At 37.2% G+C, this 22,009-nt stretch overlaps 1 protein-coding gene across 1 annotated transcript in view; it reads left to right on the forward strand.

Annotated features, from left to right (window-relative positions):
- Window positions 1-21,079, forward strand: part of SPATA1 (spermatogenesis associated 1) — a gene marked incomplete at its 5' end in the record, with an annotated part of 53,920 nt that extends 32,841 nt beyond the window's left edge. The window contains 6 exon segments of the mRNA XM_018046502.1: window positions 6,216-6,327; window positions 7,507-7,632; window positions 14,989-15,167; window positions 18,492-18,590; window positions 20,912-20,970; window positions 20,972-21,079. Of these exon segments, the coding sequence (XP_017901991.1) occupies window positions 6,216-6,327; window positions 7,507-7,632; window positions 14,989-15,167; window positions 18,492-18,590; window positions 20,912-20,970; window positions 20,972-20,999 (603 nt within the window).

Consider the following 22,009-nt stretch of genomic DNA (forward strand, 5'->3'; position numbering starts at 1 on the left):
TCATTACTCTGGGAGCTGGGTCATAGAGGATCCTGCTGTGATTTATGTTAGAGAATGTTTTGCCTATATTTTCCTCTAGGAGTTTTATAGTTTCTGGTCTTACATTTAGATCTTTAATCCATTTTGAGTTTATTTTTGTATATGGTGTTAGAAAGTGTTCTAGTTTCATTCTTTTACAGGTGGTTGACCAGTTTTCCCAGCACCACTTGTTGAAGAGATTGTCTTTTCTCCATTGTATATTCTTGCCTCCTTTGTCAAAGATAGGTGCCGATAGGTGCATGGATTTATCTCTGGGCTTTTTATTTTGTTCCATTGATCTATATATCTGTTTTTTTTTTGCCAGTACCATACTGTCTTGCTGACTGTAGCTTTGCAATATCATCTGAAGCCAGGCAGGTTGATTCCTCCAATTCCATTCTTCTTTCTCAAGATTGCTTTGGCTATTCGAGGTTTTTTTGTATTTCCATACAAATTGTGAAATTATTTGTGCTAGTTCTCTGAAAAATACTGTTGGTAGCTTGATAGGGATTGCATTAAATCTATAGATTGCTCTGGGTACTATACTCATTTTCACTATATTGATTCTTCTGATCCATGAACATAGTATATTTCTCCATCTACTTGTGTTATCTTTGATTTCTTTCACCAGTGTTTTACAGTTTTCTATATATAGGTCTTTTGTGTTTTTTTTAGGTAGATTTATTCCTAAGTATTTTATTCTTTTCACTGCAATGATGAATGGAATTGTTTCCTTAATTTCTCTTTCTGTTTTCTCATTGCTAGTGTATAGGAATGCAAGGGATTTCTGTGTGTTGATTTTATATCCTGCAACTTTACTATATTCATTGATTACCTCTAGTAATGTTCTGGTGGAGTCTTTAGGGTTTTCTATGTAGAGGATCATGTCATCTGCAAACAGTGAGAGTTTTACTTCTTATTTTCTAATCTGGATTCCTTTTTTTCTTTTTCTTCTCTGATTGCTGTGGCTAAAACTTCCAAAGCTATGTTGAATCATAGTGGTGAGAATGGGCACCCTTGTCTTATTCCTGAATTTAGGGGAAATGTTTTCAATTTTTCACCATTGAGGATAATGTTTGCTGTGGGTTTATCATACATGGCTTTTATGTTGAGGTATGTTCCTTCTATTTCTGCTTTCTGGAGGATTTTTATCATAAATGGATGTTGAATTTTGTCAAAGGCTTTCTTTGCATTTATTGAGATAATCATATGGTTTTTATCTTTCAATTTGTTAATGTGGTATATCACATTGATTGATTTGCAGATATTAAAGAATCCTTGCATCCCTGGTATAAAGCCCATTTGGTCATGATGTATGATGTATGATAATATGTTGTTGGATTCTGTTTGCTAGAGTTTTGTTAAGGATTTTTGCATCTATGTTCATCAGTGATATTGGCCTGTAGTTTTCTCTTTTTTGGGGGGGGGCATCTTTGTCTGGTTTTGGTATTAGGGTGATGGTGGCCTCATAGAATGAAGTTTACCTTCCTCTGCAATTTTCTGGAAGAGTTTGAGTAGGATAGGTGTTAGTTCTTCTCTAAATTTTTGGTAGAATTCACCTGTGAAGCCGTCTGATCCTGGGCTTTTGTTTGCTGGAAGATTTCTGATTACAGTTTTGATTTCCATGCTTGTGATGGGTCTGTTAAGATTTTCTATTTCTTCCTGGTTCCGTTTTGGAAGGTTATACTTTTCTAAGAATCTGTCCATTTCTTCCAAGTTACCGATTTTATTGTCATATAGTTGCTGATAGTAGTCTCTTATGATCCTTTGTATTTCTGTGTTGTCTGTTGTGATTTCTCCATTTTCATTTCTAATTTTGCTGATTTGATTCTTCTCCCTTTCTTTCTTGATGAGTCTGGCTAATGGTTTGTCTATTTTATTTATCTTCTCAAAGAACCAACTTTTAGCTTAGTTGATTTTTGCTCTGGTCTCCTTTGTTTCTTTTTCATTTATTTCTGCCCTAATTTTTATGATTTCTTTCCTACTAACCCTGGGGCTCTTCATTTCTTCCTTTTCTAGTTGCTTTAGGTGTAGAGTTAGGTTATTTATTTGACTTTTCTCTTGTTTCTTGAGGTAAGCGTGTATTGCTATGAACCTTCCCCTCAGCACTGCTTTTACTGAGTTCCATAGGTTTACGGTTGTGTGTTTTCATTTTCATTATTTCTATGCATATTTTTATTTCTTCTGTGATTTGTTGGTTATTCAGAAGCGTGTTGTTTAGCCTCCATATGTTTGTATTTTTAATTTTTTTTTTCCTATAGTTGACGTCTAATCTTACCAGACTGTGATCAGAAAAGATGCTTGGAATGATTTCATTTTTTTAAATTTACCAAGGCTAGATTTATGGCCCAGGATGTGATCTATTCTGGAGAAGTTTCCGTGTGCACTTGAGAAAAGGGTGAAATTCATTGTTTTGGGGTGAAATGTCATAGATATCGATTAGGTCTAACTGGTCCATTGTATTATTTAAAGTTTGTGTTTCCTTGATAATTTTCTGTTTAGTTGATCTATCCATAGGTGTCAGTAGAGTATTAAAGTCTCCCACTATTATTGTGTTACTGTTAATTTCCCCTTTTATACTTGTTAGCATTTGCTTTACATATTGTGGTGCTCCTATGTTGGATGCATATTTATTTATAATTGTTATATCTTCTTCTAGATCAAAGGCTTGACCCTTTGATCATTATGTAGTATCCTTCTTTGTCTCTTTTCATGGCCTTTATGTCAAAGTCTATTTTATCTGATATGAGTATTGCTACTCCTGCTTTCTTTTGGTCTCCATTTGCATGAAATATCTTTTTTCCAGCCCTTCACTTTCAGTCTGTATGTGTCCCTTGTTTTGAGGTGGGTCTCTTGTAGACAGCATATATAGGGGTCTTGTTTTTATAACCATTCAGCCAGTCTTTGTCTTTTGGTTGGGGCATTCAACCCATTTACATTTAAGGTAATTATTGATAAGTATGATCCCATGCCACTTACTTTGTTGTTTTAGGTTTGAGTTTATACACCTTTTCTGTGTTTCCTATCTTGAGAAGATCCTTTAGCATTTGTTGAAGAGCTGGTTTGGTGGTGCTGAATTCTCTCAGCTTTTGCTTGTTTGTAAAGCTTTTGATTTCTCCTTCATATTTGAATGAGATCCTTGCTGGGTACCGCTACTGCTACTGCTAAGTCACTTCAGTCATGTCCGACTCTATGTGACCCCATAGACAGCAGCCCACCAGGCTCCCTCATCCCTGGGATTCTCCAGGCAAGAAGACTGGAGTGGGTTGCCATTTCCTTCTCCAATGTATGAAAGTAAAAAGTGAAAGTGAAATCGCTCAGTTGTGTCCGACCCTTAGCAACCCCATGGACTGCAGCCCACCAGGCTCCTCCATCCATGGGATTTTCCAGGCAAGAGTACTGGAGTGGGGTGCCATTGCCTTCTCCATTGCTGGGTACAGTAATCTGGATTGTAGGTTTTTCTCTTTCATCACTTTAAGTATGTCCTACCAGTCCTTTCTGGCCTGAAGAGTTTCTATTGAAAGATCAGCTGTTATCCTTATGGGAATCCTCTTGTGTGTTATTTGTTGTTTTTCCCTTGCTGCTTTTAACATCTGTTCTTTGTGTTTGATCTTCATTAATTTGATTAATATGTGTCTTGGGTGTTTCATCTTGGGTTTATCCTGTTTGGGACTCTCTGGGCTTCTTAGACTTGGGTGGCTATTTCCTTCCCCATTTTAGGGAATTTTTCACTATTATCTCCTCAAGTATTTTCTCATGGCCTTTCTTTTTGTTTTCTTCTTCTGAGACTCCTATGATTTGAATGTTGGGGCATTTGACATTGTCCCAGAGGTCTCTGAGGTTGTCCTCATTTATTTTAAGTCTTTTTCCTTTTTTCCTTTCTGCTTCATTTATTTGCACCATTCTATCTTCCACCTCACTCATCCTATCTTCTGCCTCAGTTATTTTACTGTTGTTTCCCTCCAGAGTGTTTTTGATCTCAGTTATCACATTATTCATTATTGATTAACTCCTTTTTATTTCTTCTAGGTCAAGTTTACCATTTCTTTATGTTTAATTTTCTTTGCTCCTTTTATTTCTGTTCTCTATTATGCTTACTCTATTTTTTTGGTCATATCTGTTCCTGTTTGGATACCTGTTATTCATTTCCAAGACATTTTGTTTTCTTCTTTAATTTCTTTCTTCAATTTGGTCAATTTCCATTTTACATCTTCCTGGAGTTTTATTTTTCCATTTTTATTCTGGATGTCTAAATTTGTGATTTATGGTGTTCATTAATACCTAAAATGCTTTGAATTCATTTAATACAGTCTATGTTGGGATAGTGTTAATTTTTTCTGCCTCTTGGCTGCTGGTTTTGTTTTGTTTTAATTCTCAGTTTTGAGGGTTTTCAAAAAGTAACTTAGCATGAATGTTAGATTATTTTGTAGATGTTGTCTTTGCTAATTTGTGTTGGATTTTTCTGAATCAGTAGCAGGTGTTCTTACAGAGGAACAGGGAGTAGTGTTCTGGTGGTTTAGTTTAGCTTGTAGATTAGGAGTGCCCTCTTCTGTTGTTATAATAAAATGCAGTTGTTTATTTTTAAATAAATGGGGCATTTGGGGGAAATGGTCTTTTTTCTTTGTATACTTTCTTACTGATTTAATTCAGCAGAGCTCTTAACTAACTTGACCACCTTTCTTTCTCTTACTACCTTGCTTAACAGAACATCTCTTGCTTCTGAAGCATTTTCCTCTCACCCAGTAACTATGCTGCTGCTGCTGCTAAGTCGCTTCAGTTGTGTCCAACTCTGTACGACCCCATAGACGGCAGCCCACCAGGCTCCCCCGTCCCTGGGATTCTCCAGGCAAGAACACTGGAGTGGGTTGCCATTTCCTTCTCCAATGCATGAAAGTGAAAACTGAAAGTGAAATCGCTCAGTCGTGTCCAACCCTCAGTGACCCCATGGACAGCAGCCTTCCAGGCTCCTCTGTCCATGGGATTTTCCAGGCAAGAGTACTGGAGTGGGTTGCCATTGCCTTTTCCTCCTAGTAACTATGTTTTCCCATAATTACCACCTCTGGTCCTCTACATTTTAAAAGCCCCTTTCTTTTAGATTCCTCATAGAAAGAGCTCTGATTTACCAGTTCATATCCTATCTCTCAATATTTCTCCACCACATGTAGGACCCTTTCCTTTAAGACTGAATTGTGGTTAATGTTCACTCTGTTATCTGTGTATTGTCTCTCTAATGCATAGTCCCCATCTGACTCTGCTTAGATGTGAGCTCCTAAGCACACACTGCTGGCCTAGGGTGTTTATTTCTCCACTTACATGTAAATTAAAGTATATGTAAATTAGAAGATTCTGTGTCCTAGTTACACTGCAGACATAAGTTATGGGTGATTATATTTGCTTTCTTTTTATAGTAGTTGAAAGCATGTGTGAAGAGATTCTAATTTAGGTGGTTGCCATTATCCTGTGGGAATCTGACCTTATAAGTTAACAAAATAAAATGCAATAAAAATAATAAAACAATAAAAAAAGAAAAAATAATAAAACAAAGTAGGGATAAGGGTTTCTTAATGAAGATAGAAGTAGAAACTATTAAGTTACAGAAGTAAACAGCCTAGTAGAATTGAAAAGAGATCAAGATCTATAAGGTGGTAGTGGCAGAAACATCAACATTGGTAAGGCTTGAGGTGGTTTATCAAAAAAGGGTAGAAACACAAAAATTAGGCGAAATGAAGGCAATGTAACACAAATATAGAGGTGATAAAATTTATGAGAATATAATGTATGCTAAAATTTGAAAATGTGCTAGGATGTCCAATTTTCTAAGCAAATATAAATGGTCAAAATTGGCTTAAGAAAAAAAAATTCAATAGCCATCTGAGAAACATTTAAAAGATGTCATAACAAATAATTGAAATCAGAAATCTTGAAAGGAAATCATGCTTAGAAAGGAATATGAATTCCTTTTTTTTTCTTCTTTGTAAATTTTTAGTTTGACGCTCCTGTGGTATAATGTCCAAGTAATAGTGGAATGGAGAAAATGGAGCACTAGAGAGGGTCTATAGTTACAAAGATAGATTTTGGAGTTCATCACCTTATAAGTAAAAAAATGCATTACTGTTGGCATTATCAGATGCTTACAAATAGATGAAAAATAATGTGTCATCCTACCAGATCTTACTGATTTTCATGTTTGCTTACAGCTAGGTAAAACAGAATACATCCCCATACCAGATCTTATTGATTTTCCTTCACTTCCTTGTCAACCTGCTCTTTCTCCAGGAATAACTGATATACCTTTATCACAGATTGAGAGTAAGTATGATGATACTATAAGTACAGATGATTCTGTGAGGTAAAGTTAAATACTGTTAATGAGGAGTTAATTGTTTAATGTGAACAGTTTTAGTTTGGAAAGATAAAGTTTTGGAGATGAAGGGGTGGGGTGGTGATGCTTGCAAAATAGTTTGAATGCACATAGTGCCATTAAACTGTACATTTAAATATGATTAAAATGGTAAATTATGTATATTTTACCACAAAAAGTTAAATTATTTTAAAGTATATGATTGTTATGTTGATTACTGCGTATGTGTGTCACTAGTATTATTTCTACTTTTAAAAAATATATTCAAAAATATACATTTTTCTATGTAAGATTTACAGAGAAGGCAATGGCACCCTACTCCAGTACTCTTGCCTGGAAAATCCCATGGATGGAGGAGCCTGGTGGGCTGCAGTCCATGGGGTCGCTAAGGGTCGGACACGACTGAACGACTTCACTTTCACTTTTCACTTTCATGCATTGGAGAAGGAAATGGCAACCCACTCCAGGGTTCTTGCCTGAAGAGTCCCAGGGACGGCGGAGCCTAGTGGGCTGCTGTCTATGGGGTTGCACAGAGTCGGACACGACTGAAGTGACTTGGCATGGCATGTAAGATTTAAGTACAATAACTTTGGACCCAAGTTAAATTTACTTAGAGAATTAAATCAAGAGATATAACTACACAAGCTTTACCTAGTTTCTATGTGAAGTTGCTCAGTCGTGTCCGACTCTTTGCAACCCCATGGACTGTAGCCTACCAGGCTTCTCTGTCCACGGGATTTTGCAGGCAAGAGTACTGGAGTGGGTTACATTTCCTTCTCCAGGGGATCTTCCTGACCCAGAGATCGAACCCAGGTCTCCTGCATTGTAGGCAGACGCTTTACCCTCTGAGCCACCAGGGAGCCTACCTAGTTTTTATACATATATGTATAAATGCAAAAGAAACATACTGTATTGTTTATATATATACAAATCTCCTATAAATACTGAAATGACTCCTTAGTGTTTTCCACAGAGGCAAATCACTATACTACAGGTAGGAAAACAGAGTTTGGGTTAAAATTTATACTTGCTGTTTTAAGCATTTTTTAGTTTTATATTCTATATTTTAGGACTTTACCCATCTTTTAGCTTTTAGGTATTTATGAGTATGGCTTATAATCTATTAGGGGAGAAGATTATTGAACAAATGAAACAAGTAGAGGAAGAAAGAAGATATCTGGAAAGAATTAGAGAAGAACTAATCAAAAAAGCTGAAAGGCTATTGGAACAAGGCAAATTAAAGTGCTATCATGGTAAAATTTATTACATATCTGTTATCTCTGTAAAGGAAACTCAAGGTTTACAGAATTTATGCCTGTAAATTATGTGCCTATGATTTATTTTACAGAATAAATCACAAGATGATATTTACTGTTTTACTGTTATAGTTTAAATGGTATACTATTGATATAGATTCACTATAGGAAAGATGAAATCATTGTTTGACTATTTTATACACTAAATGCAACATGCTTTTTATTAATATTCAATTATTTTTTATTTTAATTTATTTTTTTATTGAAGGATAACTGCTTTATCTAACTTCATTGTTTTCTGTCAGATCTCAACATCAGTCAGCCATAGGTATACATATATCACCTCCCTTCCCTCCCATCTCCCTCCCCATTTCCCCACCCCCATAGGTTGAGAGCCCCTACTTGAGTTTCCTGAGACCATCCAGGAGTCCAAAGTCAAGTGGACCTTAGAAAGTATCGCTCCAAACAAAGCTAGTGGAGGAGGTGATGGAATTCCAGCTAAGCTATTTCAAATCCTAAAAGATGAGGCTGTGAAAGTGCTGCACTCAATATGCCAGCAAATGTGGAAAACTCAGCAGTGGCCACAGGACTGGAAAAGGTCAGTTTTCATTCCAATCCCTAAGAAAGGAAATGCCAAAGAATGCTCAAACTACCTTACAATTGCACTCATCTCCCACACTAGCAAAGTAATGCTCAAAATTCTCCAAGCTAAACTTCAACAGTGCGTGAACTGTGAACTTCCAGATGTTCAAGCTGGATTTAGAAAAGGCAGAGAAACCAGAGATCAAATTGCCAACATCCATTGGATCATAGAAAAGGCAAGAGAATTCCAGAAAAATATCTACTTCTGCTTCATTGACTGTGGCAAAGCCTTTGACTGTGTGGATCACAACAAACTGTGGAAAATTCTTAGAGATGGGAATACCACCTGACCTGCCTCCTGAGAAATCTGTGTGCAGGTCAATAGTTAGAACTGTACATGGAACAGTGGATTGGTTCCAGATTGGGAAAAGAGTAAGTCAAGGCTGTATATTGACACCCTGCTAATTTAACTTACACACAGAGTATATCATGCAAAATGCTGGGCTGGATGAAGAACAAGCTGGAATCAAGATTGCAGGGAGAAATATCAATAATATTATATATGCAGATGATACCACCCTTATGGCAGAAAGCAAAGAGGAATAAATAGCCGCTTGATGAAAGTGAAAGAGGAAAGTGAAAAAACTGTCTTAAAACTCAACATTCGGAAAACTAAGTTCATGGCATCCAGTCCCGTCACTTCATGGCAAATAGATGGGGAAACAATGGAAACAGTGACAGACTATTTGGGGGGGCTCTAAAATCACTGCAGCAGCATTGGCTCAGAGGTTAAAGCATTTGGCTGGAATGCTGGAGACCCAGGTTCGATCCCTGGGTCAGGAAGATCCCCTAGAAAAGGAAATGGCAACCCACTCCAGTACTCTTGCCTGGAGAATCCCATGGAGGGAGGAGCCTGGTAGGCTACAGTCCATGGGGTCACAAAGAGTGGGACATGACTGAGCGACTTCACTTCACTTCACTTCAAAATCACTGCAGGTAATGACTGCGACCATGAAATTAAACGACACTTGCTCCTTGGAAGAAAATCTATGTCCAACCTAGACAGCATATTGAAAAGCAGAGACATTACTTTGCCAACAAAGGTCCATCTAGCCAAAGCTATGGTTTTTTCAGTAGTCATGTATGGATGTGAGAGTTGGACTATAAAGAAAGCTGAGCACCAAAGAATTGATGTTTTTGCACTATGGTGTTGGAGAAGATTCTTGAGAGTCCCTTGGACTGCAAGGAGATCAAACCAGTTAATGCTAAAGGAAGTCAATCCTGAACATTCATTGGAAGGACTGATGCTAAAGCTGAAGCTCCAATACTTTGGCCACCTGATGGGAAGAACTGACTCATTGGAAAAGACCCTGATGCTCGGAAAGATTGAACGCAAAAGGAGAAGGGGACAACAGAGGATGAGATGGTTGGATGGCATCACCAATTCGATGGACATGAGTTTGAGCAAGCTCCAGGAGTTGGTGATGGACAAGGAAGCTTGGCATGCTGCAGTCCATGGCGTGGCAAATGTTTGGACATGACTGAGTGACTGAACTGAACAGAAAGGCAGTTAATTCCATATATACCTTTTACCCTTTTTATCTTCTAATACAACCCAAAATGTAAGCCTCTCAAATTATTTAACATCTCTCAAATCATCCTATGCTTCCTCCACCCTTTCTCATTTTTTCATTTCTACAAGTTCTAACAAATCTGTTTCTAATTATTGCAAGGGAACTATTTTTCTTACCTCATTTCTCTCATTGATTCACCCATTCATTCAATTTAGCAAAGCAGACAGACAGACATACCAAAAAAATTGAGCATCTAGGGGAGACTAAGGGACTCAAAGAAGGCTTTGAGAGTGATATCTAAGCTGGGATTGAATGATTAGTAGGAAATAACCAGGAACTCTGAAGAAAGGAATAGAAGGAGAAAATAAGATTTAGATGGCAGAGGGAAAAGACTGAAGGCATGGTGCCAAGAGGAGGCACACTTCAGATTCTAGTATGGTGGGTGGTAGTTTAGCCGCTAAGTCGTGTCTGACTCTTGTGACCTCATAAACTGTAGCCTGGCAGGCTCCATTGTCCATGGGACTGTTCCAGCAACAATACTGGAGTGGGTTGCCATTTCCTTCTCCAGGGGATCTTCCTGACCCAAGGATCAAACGGCAAATTCTTTACTGACTGAGCCACCAGGAAAGCTCAGATTCCAGTACATCTACCACTTTTCCTGGAGGCCTTTCTTGATCTCTTCCATTTAATATAGGTGTTTTTCATCTGTACTCCCATGCATAGAATCTGTAATTCCTTTATCATAGCAGTTATCAGGATGTATCACTACTGCTTAACTTGATCATCATTCCTCCACTGGACCATAAACACTTTGAGGGCAGGGACAAGACTTTGTTGGCTTATTACTATCTCCCCAGCCCCTAGAACAGTGACTACGTTCAGTAGGCACTTAATAAACACTTATTTAATACATGACTGTTAAAATTAATAAATAAATGTCAGTTTTAAAAAATAATTGAATTTTTAATGCTCTTGCGCTGTTGGTGGGAATATAGATCGATACAGCCACTGTGGAAGATGGTATGGAGATTCCTTTAAAAACTAGAAATAAAACCACCATATGACCCAGCAATCCCACTCCTAGGCATATGCCCTGAGGAAACCCGGGTTGAAAAATACATGTATCCCATTGTTCATTGCAGCACTATTTACAATAGCTAGAACACCAAAGCAACCTTGATGCCCATCAACAGATGACTGGATAAAGAAGTTGTGGTACATATACACAATGGAATATTACTCAGTCATAGAAAGGAACACATTTGAGTCAGTTCTGACGAGGTAGATGAACTTAGAACCTATTATACAGAGTGAAATGAGTCAGAAAGAGAAAGATAAATATTATATTCTAATGCACACATATGAAATCTATAAAAACGGTTCTGAAGAATTTATTTGCAGGGCAGCAATGGAGAAACAGACATAGAGAATAGACTTATGGACATGGGGAGAGGGGAGAAGAGGATGAGATGTATGGAAAGAGTAACATGGAAACTTATATTACCATATGTAAAATAAGTAGCCAACAGGAATTTGGGGTATGGCTCTCAGTGAGTGATCACACCATCATGGTTATCTGGGTCATTAAGATCTTTTTTGTATAGTTCTTCTATGTATTCTTGCCACCTCTTCTTAATATCTTCTGCTTCCATTAGGTCCATATTGTTTCTGTCCCTTATTGTGCCCATCTTTGCATGAAATGTTCCCTTGGTGTCTCTAATTTTCTTGAAGAGATTGCTACTCTTTCCCATTCTGTTGTTTTCTTCTATTTCTTTGCGTTGATCACTTAGGAAGGCTTTCTTATCTCTCCTTGCTATTCTTTGGAACTCTGCATTCAGATGGATATATCTTTCCTTTTCTCCATTGCCTTTCCCTTCTCTTCTTTTCTCAATTTGTAAGACCTCCTCAGACAAACATTTTACCTTTCTTTTTCTTGGGAATGGTTTTGATCACTGCCTCCTGTACAATGTTAACAAACCTCTGTTCATAGTTCTTCAGGTGCTTTGTGTATCAGATCTAATCCCTTGAATCTCTCAGTTTACAGCAAAATTACTGCTCTAGTACTAGATCTGACATGTCAGGAGGTATTTCTGAATGTTTTACCTCATAATATTAAAGTGTTACCCCAGAAGAGGTGGCAATTATTTGGCCATGTTATAGTGAAAAAAAGAGCAATTTTATCAGACAGATTTGAGCAATGAATTAGAAATCACAGGACCAGGACCTGATACCAGAATAATCACTTACTTATACAAGTTATTTCTCCTCTTTGTGCCTCACTCTATCTATTTATAAAATGGGAATTATCACTTACTTTCTATTTCAACAGGAATGTTTCAAGATAAAATCTTTCTATCAGCCATCAAATATTTTGATTGAGCCTACTATGCACCTCAGTTCTCAGCACTGTTTTAAATGCTGAGGATACAGCAATAAACAAGACAAACATGGCCCTGCCTTCAAGGGGTTGGCTCTAATTGGAGGATACAGACAATAAACAAATAGCTGGTGGTCTCATCAGCTACTGATGAGAGCTAAAAGTAAATTCAAAGAGTAAAGAGTGGTGGGGCAGGAGAGATGGTTTAGCTAGACTTTTCAAGGAAGGCTTCTCTGAGGAGATATCATTAAGGTTTGATTAATAAAATGATAAACATGTGAAGGAGCTTCCCTGGTGGCTCAGTGGTAAAGAATCCACCTGCCAATGCAGGAGACACAGGTTCAATTCTTGGGTTGGGAAGATCTCCTGAAGAAGGTTCAATTCTTGAGTTGGGAAGATCTCCTGGAGAAGAAAATGGCAACCCAACCCCCTCCAGCATTCTTGCCTGGGAAATCCCATGGACAGAGGATCATGGTGGCCTACAGTCCATGGGATCGCAAAAAGAGTTGGACATGACTTGGCAGCTAAACAACAACAAGCATGTAAAAAGATAGGGGGAAAAGAGTCCAAACAGGAGAAATACTAAAAGTCAAGATATAGAGATAGAAATAAGCTTTCAGAATTAAGGACCTGAACCAAGACCAGTGTGGCTGGAGTGTCATCAGTAAGAAAGAATGTAGAGGGAGAAAATCAAAAGGTCAGGAAGGAACAGGCCAGTTGCAGAAGTAGGATTTTGTTACAAGTAATACAGGAAGACATCATCAGAGGATTTTTAACCTTTGGATATAGGTGATTTTTAAAGTATTTTAAAGATGTTTTTGGAGAAGGCAATGGCAACCCAGTACTCTTGGCTGGAAAATCCCATGGAAGGAGGAGCCTGGAAGGCTGCATTCTGTAGGGTCGCTAAGAGTTGGGCATGACTGAACGACTTCACTTTCACGCATTGGAGAAGGAAATGGAAACCCACTCCAGTGTTCTTGCCTGGAGAATCCTAGGGACAGAGAAGCCTAGTGGGCTGCCATCTATGAGGTCGCACAGAGTCAGACACGACTGAAGCAACTTAGCAACAGCAGTAGCAGCAAAGATGTTTTAGAAAGATGGAATAGCCTGTAGAGGGGCAAGAATGGAAGAAGAGAGGCCATTAGAACATCACTCATTATCAGAGAAATGCAAATCAAAACCACAATGATGTACCATTTCATACCAGTCAGAAGGGCTGTGATCCAAAAGTCTACAAGCAATAAATGATGGAGGGGGTGTGGAGAAAAGGGAACCCTCTTACACTGTTTGTGGGAATGCAAACTAGTATAGCCACTATGGAGATTCCTTAAAAAACTGCAGGGCATACACATCAAGGAAACCAGAATGGAAAGAGATACGTGCACCCCAATGTTCATCGCAGCACTGTTTATAATAGCCAGGACACGGAAGCAACCTAGATGTCCATCAGCAGATGAATGGATAAGAAAGCTGTGGTACATATACACAATGGAATATTACTCAGCCATGAAAAAGAATACGTTTAAATCATTCTAATGAGATGGATGAAACTGGAGCCTATTATACAGAGTAAAGTAAGCCAGAAAGAAAAACACCAATACAGTATACTAAAACATATATATGGAATTTAGAAAGATGGTAACAATAACCCTATATGCGAGAGAGCAAAAGAGACACAGATGTATAGAACAGTCTTTTGGACTCTGTGGGAGAGGGAAAGGGTGGGATGATTTGGGAGAATGGCATTGAAACATGTATAATATCATATAAGAAGCAAATCACCAGTCTAGGTTCAATACAGGATACAGGATGCTTGGGGCTGGTGCACTGGGATGACCCAGAGAGATGGTATGGGGAGGGAGGTGGGAGGGGGGTTCAGGATTGGGAACACGTGTACACCCGTGGCAGATTCATGTTGATATATGGCAAAATCAATATAGTATTGTAAAGTTAAAAAAAAAAGAAATGAAAAAAATAAAATTACATCTTTCAAAAGATGATAGCAGATTGCCTAGGAATGCAGCACTGAAGAAGGGAGAATGTGGGAGATGCGCAAAGGATTTTGGGAGTGGTACCAGTAGAACTTGCTGTAGAGTTAGATATAGGGCTGAGATAAATTGTTAAAATCTTGAGTTAAAGGTCCATGTAGTTTTTTATTTTTATTTAAATCACATTATAATATAGACTTTAAAGGTGTTTTCATGATAATCTTAAAAAAGGAAATATAAGCATTTTCTGATTTACTAGCATGCAGTTTGTGTTCCAATTAAGTTTATATTTTGAATCTCATTAGTGTCAAAGTGATTCCTTAAACTGACAGAGTTTAATTTCTAATTTTCTCAACTAGAAGTCATGTTTAAGAAATTCTGCCCTACAGAAGTTTGGGGATATATTGGGAATAATTTTGATAAATGATGAATTAGAATCAACTGATTCCACAAAACAAGTCATTTTGGGGCTGAAAAATAAGGAAAATCTGAAAATATATATTTTGCCTTTTTGTTTGAATTCAAATCAGATTATGGACAAAAGTAGTCAAAAATATACACATTTTGTTATAGTTAGTATTTTGAAGAAAGATTTTCTAAAAAAAAGTACAAGCTTGAAGAACTTGATTTTGGTTCCTGGATTTAAGAGTATTTTACTATATTTGTAGGCCTTTTAATTCAATAAACATTTTGCTCTTAACTCTAATTTCCTCAGCATATGAGAGAGGAATGATTTGAATTAACTCCAGGGTCCTTTCCAGATTGGAAAGTTGAATCAAACTATAGCATTTGTGTTTTTTTATTGTTGGTAGTTTTTTTTTTTTTTTTAAAGCCTGTGGTGTTTGGAAAAAACGGTGCTTTGAAACAAAGAAAGTTACAGCATCATTGGAAGAAGTTTTAACAAAACTTCGAGAAGATTTGGAACTTTACTATAAAAAATTGCTCATGCAACTTGAAGTCAGGGAGATCAAGATGAGACCAAAGAATCTTGCAAACATCACAGACTCTAAGGTACTATTAAATATGTTCCGTTTCTGTTGTGTGTGACTGCTAAGTCACTTCAGTCATGCCTGACTCTTTGCAACCCTATGGACTGTAGCCTGCCAGGCTCCTCTGTCCGTGGGGATTCTCCAGGCAAGAATACTAGAGTGGGTGGCTATTCCCTTCTCCCGGGGATCTTCCCAACCCAGAGATCAAACCCAGGTCTCTTGCATTGCAGGCAGATTCTATACTGTCTGAGCCTCCAGGAAAGCCCCTGTGCTGTATATTACCTCCCTAAAACTTGTAGATCTTATATCCTGCTTCCACCAACCACCAAGCTACTCTATGAGTAAAAGTTTAGCATTTTAGGTCAATTTAATGTAAAATCCAAATAGTTTTAAATAAAGTTTTCTCCATATTAGCTGATACTTTTTTAAAGCATCACAGAAACTTTTTATTTTACTGTTTTCTCAAGTTGAATATATGATAATGGCCTTTTCATGAAAGCAGCTTAAATTATTTCTTTCCAGATAGTTACACCTCACAAAGAATATTGCAAGGAGAGATAAGAAAGCCTTCCTCAGTGGTCAGTGCAGAGAAATAAGAGGAAAACAATAGAATGGGAAAGACTAGGGATCTCTTCAAGAAAATTAGAGATACCAAGGGAACAATTCATGCAAAGATGAGTACAATAAAGGACAAAAATGGTATGGACCCAACAGAAGCAGAATATATTAAGAAGAGGTGGCAAGAATACACAAAAGAACTATACAAAAAAGATCTTAATGACCAAGATTACCACGATGGTGTGATCAGTCACCTAGAGCCAGACATCCTGGAGTGAGAAGTCAAGTGGCCCTTAAGAAGCATCACTATGAACAAAGCTGGTGGAGGAGGTGATGGAATTCCAGCTGAGCTATTTCAAATCCTAAAAGATGATGCTGTAAAAGTGCTGCACTCAATATGCCAGCAAAGTTGGAAAACTCAGCAGTGACCACAGGACTGGAAAAGGTCAGTTTTCATTCCAATCCCAAAGAAAGGCAATTCCAAAGAATCCTCAAACTGCTGCACAATTGCACTCATCTCACACACTAGCAAAGTAATGGCCAAAATTCTCCAAGGTAGGCTTCAACAGTATGTGAACTGAGAATTTCCAGAAAATCCAGTTTGAAAATCCAGTTCAAGCTGGATTTAGAAAAGGCAGAGGAACCAGAGATCAAATTGCCAATATCCGCTGGATCATTGAAAAAGCAAGAGAGTTCCAGAAAAACATCTACTTCTGCTTTATTGACTATACTGTGTGGATCACAACAAAGTGGAAAATTCTTAAAGAGAAGGGAATACCAGACCACCTTACCTGCCTCCTGAGAAATCTGTATGCAGGTCAAGAAGCAAGTTAGAACCAAAGGACTGGTTCCAAATTGGGAAAGGGTACGTCAAGGCTGTATACGGTCACCCCGCTTATTTAACTTATATACAGATAACATGCAAAATGCCGGGTTGGATGAGTACAAGCTGGAATCAAGATTGCTGGGAGAAATATCAATAACCTCAGATATGCAGATGATACCACCCTTATGGCGGAAAGCAAAGAGGAACTAAAGAGACTTTTGATGAAGGTGAAAAATGAGAGTGAAAAAGCTGGATTAAAACTCAACATTCAGAAAATTAGGTTCATGGCATCCAGTCCCATCACTTCATGGCAAATAGATGGAGAAACAATGGAAACAGTGACAGCCTTTATTTTCTTGGGCTCCAAAATCACTGCAGACTGTGATTGCAGCCATGAAGTTAAAAAACACTTGCTCCTTGGAAGAAAAGCTATGACAAACGTATAGAGCATATTTAAAGCAGAGACATTACTTTGCCAACAAAGGTCTGTATAATCAGAGATATGGTTTTCCTCTCATAGCTCAGTTCGTAAAGAATCTACCTGCGATGCAGGAGACCTGGGTTTGATTCCTGGGTCAGGAAGATTCCCTGCAGAAGGAAATGGCAACCCACTCCAGTACTGCCTGGAGAATCCCATGGACAGAGGAGCCTGGCAGGCTACATTCCATGGGGTTGCAAGACTTGGACATGTCTTAGTGACTAAACTATCTCATGGTTTTTCCAATAGTCATGTATGGATGTGAGAGTTGGACCATGGAGAAGGCTGAGCGCTGAAGAATTGATGCTTCTGAACTGTCATGTTGGTGAAGATTCTTGAGAGTCCCTTGGACTGCAAGGAGATCCAACCAGTGCATCCTAAAGGAAATCAATACTGAATATTCATTGGAAGGACCGATGATGAAGCTGAAGCTCCAATGCTTTGGCCACCTGATGGGAAGAACCGACTCGTTGGAAAAGACCCTTATGCTGGGAAAGAGTGACAGCAGGAGAAGAGGATGACAAGGACTAGATGGTTGAATGGCATCACCAACTTAACAGACATGAGTTTAAACAAGCTCCAGGAGATGGTGAAGGACAGGGAAGCCTGGCGTGCTACAGCCCATGGGGTCATAAAGTATCAGACACAACTAACAACTGAACAATGAACAATAACAACTCACAAACTTTTCTGAACAAAAGTAACCAAAAGGTTACTTAAGTAACCTTTTCTTAACTAAAACAGGTTTTCTCATATTAACAGATTTTCTTATACAATATTTCATTATTAAATATTTTAATGTGATTCTATTATGATTCCACTGATAAACCATGATGCCAATTTCTGAAGTCTTGCTAAGTATCTTAAACCTAGTATATTCATCTTATAGTAATAGTTGTTGGATTCTATGGTGCTAATTTAATGGTAAATTTTACAAATACCTCTTTATTTTTATAATACATGAAAATGGTAGTAGAACATAAAGGAAAGTGGTCCCTAAAGCATAAGAAATTAACAACTCAATAATTTAAACAGCTCTGGAGAAGGCAATGGCATCCCACTCCAGTACTCTTGCCTGGAAAATACCATGGATGGGGGAGCCTGGTAGGCTGCAGTCTATGGGGTTGCTAGGAGTCGGACACGACTGAGCAACTTCACTTTCACTTTTCACTTTCATGCATTGGAGAAGGAAATGGCAACCCACTCCAGTGTTCTTGCCTGGAGAATCCCAGGGACGGGGGAGCCTGGTGGGCTGCTGTCTCTGGGGTCACACAGAGTTGGACACAACTGAAGCAACTTAGCAGCAGCAATTTAAACAACTCAATAATTTACTGCAAAGCAACAAGCTTATTTTATGGAATAGGTTATTCTCATGATATGCTCTTTTGATATTTGATCATTTTGCTGTCTATACTGACAAAGAATTAAAAATTTAAAAGGTAGATGTTATACTAAACAAAGACATCTTTATATGTCCCATACAGAATTACCTTATCATCCAGATCACTGAAGTACAACATGCTATTGATCAACTTAAAAGAAAACTGGATACTGACAAAATGAAACTCATAATAGAAATTAAGGTACTTTGAATTTCCCCTAATAAGATTATAACATTTTTCTTGAAATAAACTACTTTGGTGTTTTAACTTTGCTTATCAATAGGGTAAAAGCAGTAAGGGCTGTCTTAAAATTGTTACCTTAACAAAAAAGCATGAATGAAAAAAGTACAAGAATAGTAATGAAATCCAGTGAAAAGATTCCTAACAAGGCCAAAGCAAAACTTAGTAAAATTTCACTAAGAAATAAAGTAAAAGAACCCTGTGAATCAGTACCCCATCCACCCATCATGTGCTCAGTCCTGTCCGACTCTTTGTGATCCCATGGACTGTAGCTCGCCAGGCTCCTCTGTCCATGGGATTTTCCAGGCAAGGCTACTGGAGTGGGTTGCCATTTCCTTCTCCAGCTGATCTTCATGACCCAGGGATCAGACCCATGTCTCCTGTCAGAACCAGGAGACATTGCAGGCAGATTCTTTACCTCTTGAGCCATCAGGGAAGCCCATGAATCAGTACAGAGTTTCCATAAAATATTTTTAAAGAAGTAAATTTCATACATTAGCGTCATTCATACCTAAGTCTGACAAACCACTGAGCTCTCTGAGCTCCCATTTAATTTTAATGTTTTCTCCTCTCTTGGGTAATTATCTCATTTACTCTGGTTATTTTCATAGATATATATACAATGTTATATGAGTGCTCTCAATTCACCTCTTTATCAGAAATAGATTTATAACAGAGAATAATGACCCCTGTCAAGAATTAGCACTGTCCAATACAACTTTCTGTGGTGGTGGAAATGTTTAAGACCTGCACTGTCTGATAAGGTAGCCACTGGCCACATAAGGATGTTGAACACTTGATATATAGATTGTTGTGTGACTGAGAAATTGAATTTTAGATTTAATTTTAGTTACTTTCAGGTTAAATAGTTACATGTGGCAAGTGGCTACTCTACTAGACAGCACTGTTCTAGATTCTTCTCACTAGCAGCATTCTCTAGACTAAACTCTGGCTCAGCACTGAGAAGTTTAAAACTATAGGAGAGGAAAAAGGTAAAGGACAATTTTAAACAACAAAAAAAAGGAGTTATTTGACATCTTTATACAGCATACACTAAAAAAAATTCATTCAATGAATGAAAACTCCTGTGTGTTCAGAAAAAGGAGAGAAATTAAGCGTAAAACTTGTCCACTTAAGGATAGTTGGATGGGTAGAAGACCCGCCAAGGCCTTCAATTACAACTTCTTCAATGCCCTTTTCTTCTGGAAAGCATACACATTAGTTCTTACCATTTTTTGTATATTTTAGCCTAATAATATTACATATAAATGGTTTGAACCCAAATTAGAATTATAGTGAAAAAACAGGAAAGACATGTAAAAAAGAGAACCATGTTTTCAGCTTACAGGCTGCAGGTGAAAAAAATTCTGTATTAACCATAGGGCTTAACTGTCACATAGCAGACATTATAAGATACATTGTAAGAATTTATGTATCTACACATAAGATTCAGATCTAAGGAACAGAAAGCCTTTTTGACTGTTGCAATCATATTCAAATAATATAGCACAATCTGCTTCTCAGAGTTCAATGTTATATCACCTGGAGATCCTGTTAAAACTAGCAGGATCTGATTCAACAGATCTCCGGGGGAAGCCTGAAAATCTTCAGCACTAACAGACTCCCAGGTGATGCTGATGCTGCTGGTCCACAGACAATACTCAGAATGGCAAGTTCTGGTAGCAGATGGTCTAAGTTTGAATTCTGGCTGTGCCACTTTCTGGTTTTATACCTTAGCAATTTACTTAACTTCTAGGCATTTCAGTTCCTTTAGCTGTAAAATGAGGAGAAATAACAGTAGCTGCTGCAATTAAATTTCTGGAAGAATCTAAGGGGTTAATGCATTTAAAAGAGTGCTTACCACACTATTATATTTCTTAAGTACTTGCTCGGTTTCTAAGGTCAGGAAATTAAGGTTTTTTTGTAATTTCTTTAGGAGTCAGAGGTTTTTTGCTTTTACCATTTTCTTTACACATTGAGAAGATATTGAAATAAATGAAAGATAAAATTCTTTCTCACTCTTTTTTAGAACCATTTATTTTTATCATGCTTATATACTAATAAGTGAAATTATTTGGTAGCATAACTAGCAGTAGATAAGCATGCTTACTCAAAAGGACTTATGAACTATACATTTACCATAGTAATCCAGTGCAAGCAAAGGCACTGAAAGCAAATGAGAGAAGACATGAAAGCTATTTCAAAAACCCTTATTTATATGACAATTATATAATTTTAGAAAAGATGGAAGTTCAGTTTTGAAAGACAATTCTTTTTTATAGATGAGAAAACAAGCAATTTCAGACTTACGCACATTGAAAGCTGAACTGGCACAGAAGAAACTTAATACAACTTTTCAATCTCAATTAGGTATGTTAATTTAAAACTTTTATTGGTCAAAATCCAGTGATTAAGACTCCATATTTCCATTACAAGGAGTGCAGGTTCAATCTCTGGTCTAGGAATTAAGATCCCACATGCATTGTGGTATGGCCAAAAAAAAATGTTTATTTACTTACTTGAACATATTTATTTAACCATTGTTCTCCTTGTTTCATATAAATTATAAGTGTTACATCTATTTGCTTTTCTTGTGGCTATTATACAGTGTTTCAGGAAATATAGGTGTAAAAAAGCAAAATGGTGGGTATGGCTATTTTTTTAAGGTTTCAAATGTATTACATTTTATTTTACAGTACTATATTTTATCACTTTCACTTTTAAATAGTCTTAAAATATAATACCTAGTATGACTGTAAAATGAAAAATTATTTATTTTAATAAATATGAGTCTAACTTGCATTCACAGCTATGACAGAGATTAGTACTGAGAATTTAAATCTTTTAAATTTATTTTGAAAATACAAAGACAATAGTAATCAGAAAATACTATGGAAAATGATTGGTTTTACTTTGCCATAAATAATCATGCAAGTAGGAAATGAATTATTCTCATAACAGAAGACTCAACCGTCATTTATCCTAATTTGAAGAGAGCAGAATGCACAGGGAAGGCAGGATTTATGTAAATCCAGAGTTTAAGAGTGCAGATTTTTAATCTAAGAATTTATAGGAATTAATATAAATGCAACACAATATTCTAAATTGGCTTGAGAAAGGAAACATAGACCCCTGTACATTTCTTTGCACAAAATTTCTCTTTTAGGAAGAAAACAACAGTTAAGAAACAAATGTCTTTAGATAGTCAAAACACAGATATAGAAACTGAAAAAATTTAACTATGCAAACAAAACTAACCAGGATATATAGATGTCCATCAGTGAAGGAATATTAATAACTTGGAAGGGTAAATGACAATGAACAGAACTGGGTTCAACATCAAGTTTTTTGTAAACATTTCAGATTAACCTCAAAAAAAT

This window comes from Capra hircus, chromosome 3 (assembly GCF_001704415.2).
Source record: "Capra hircus breed San Clemente chromosome 3, ASM170441v1, whole genome shotgun sequence".
In the NCBI taxonomy this organism is placed as follows: domain Eukaryota; kingdom Metazoa; phylum Chordata; class Mammalia; order Artiodactyla; family Bovidae; genus Capra; species Capra hircus.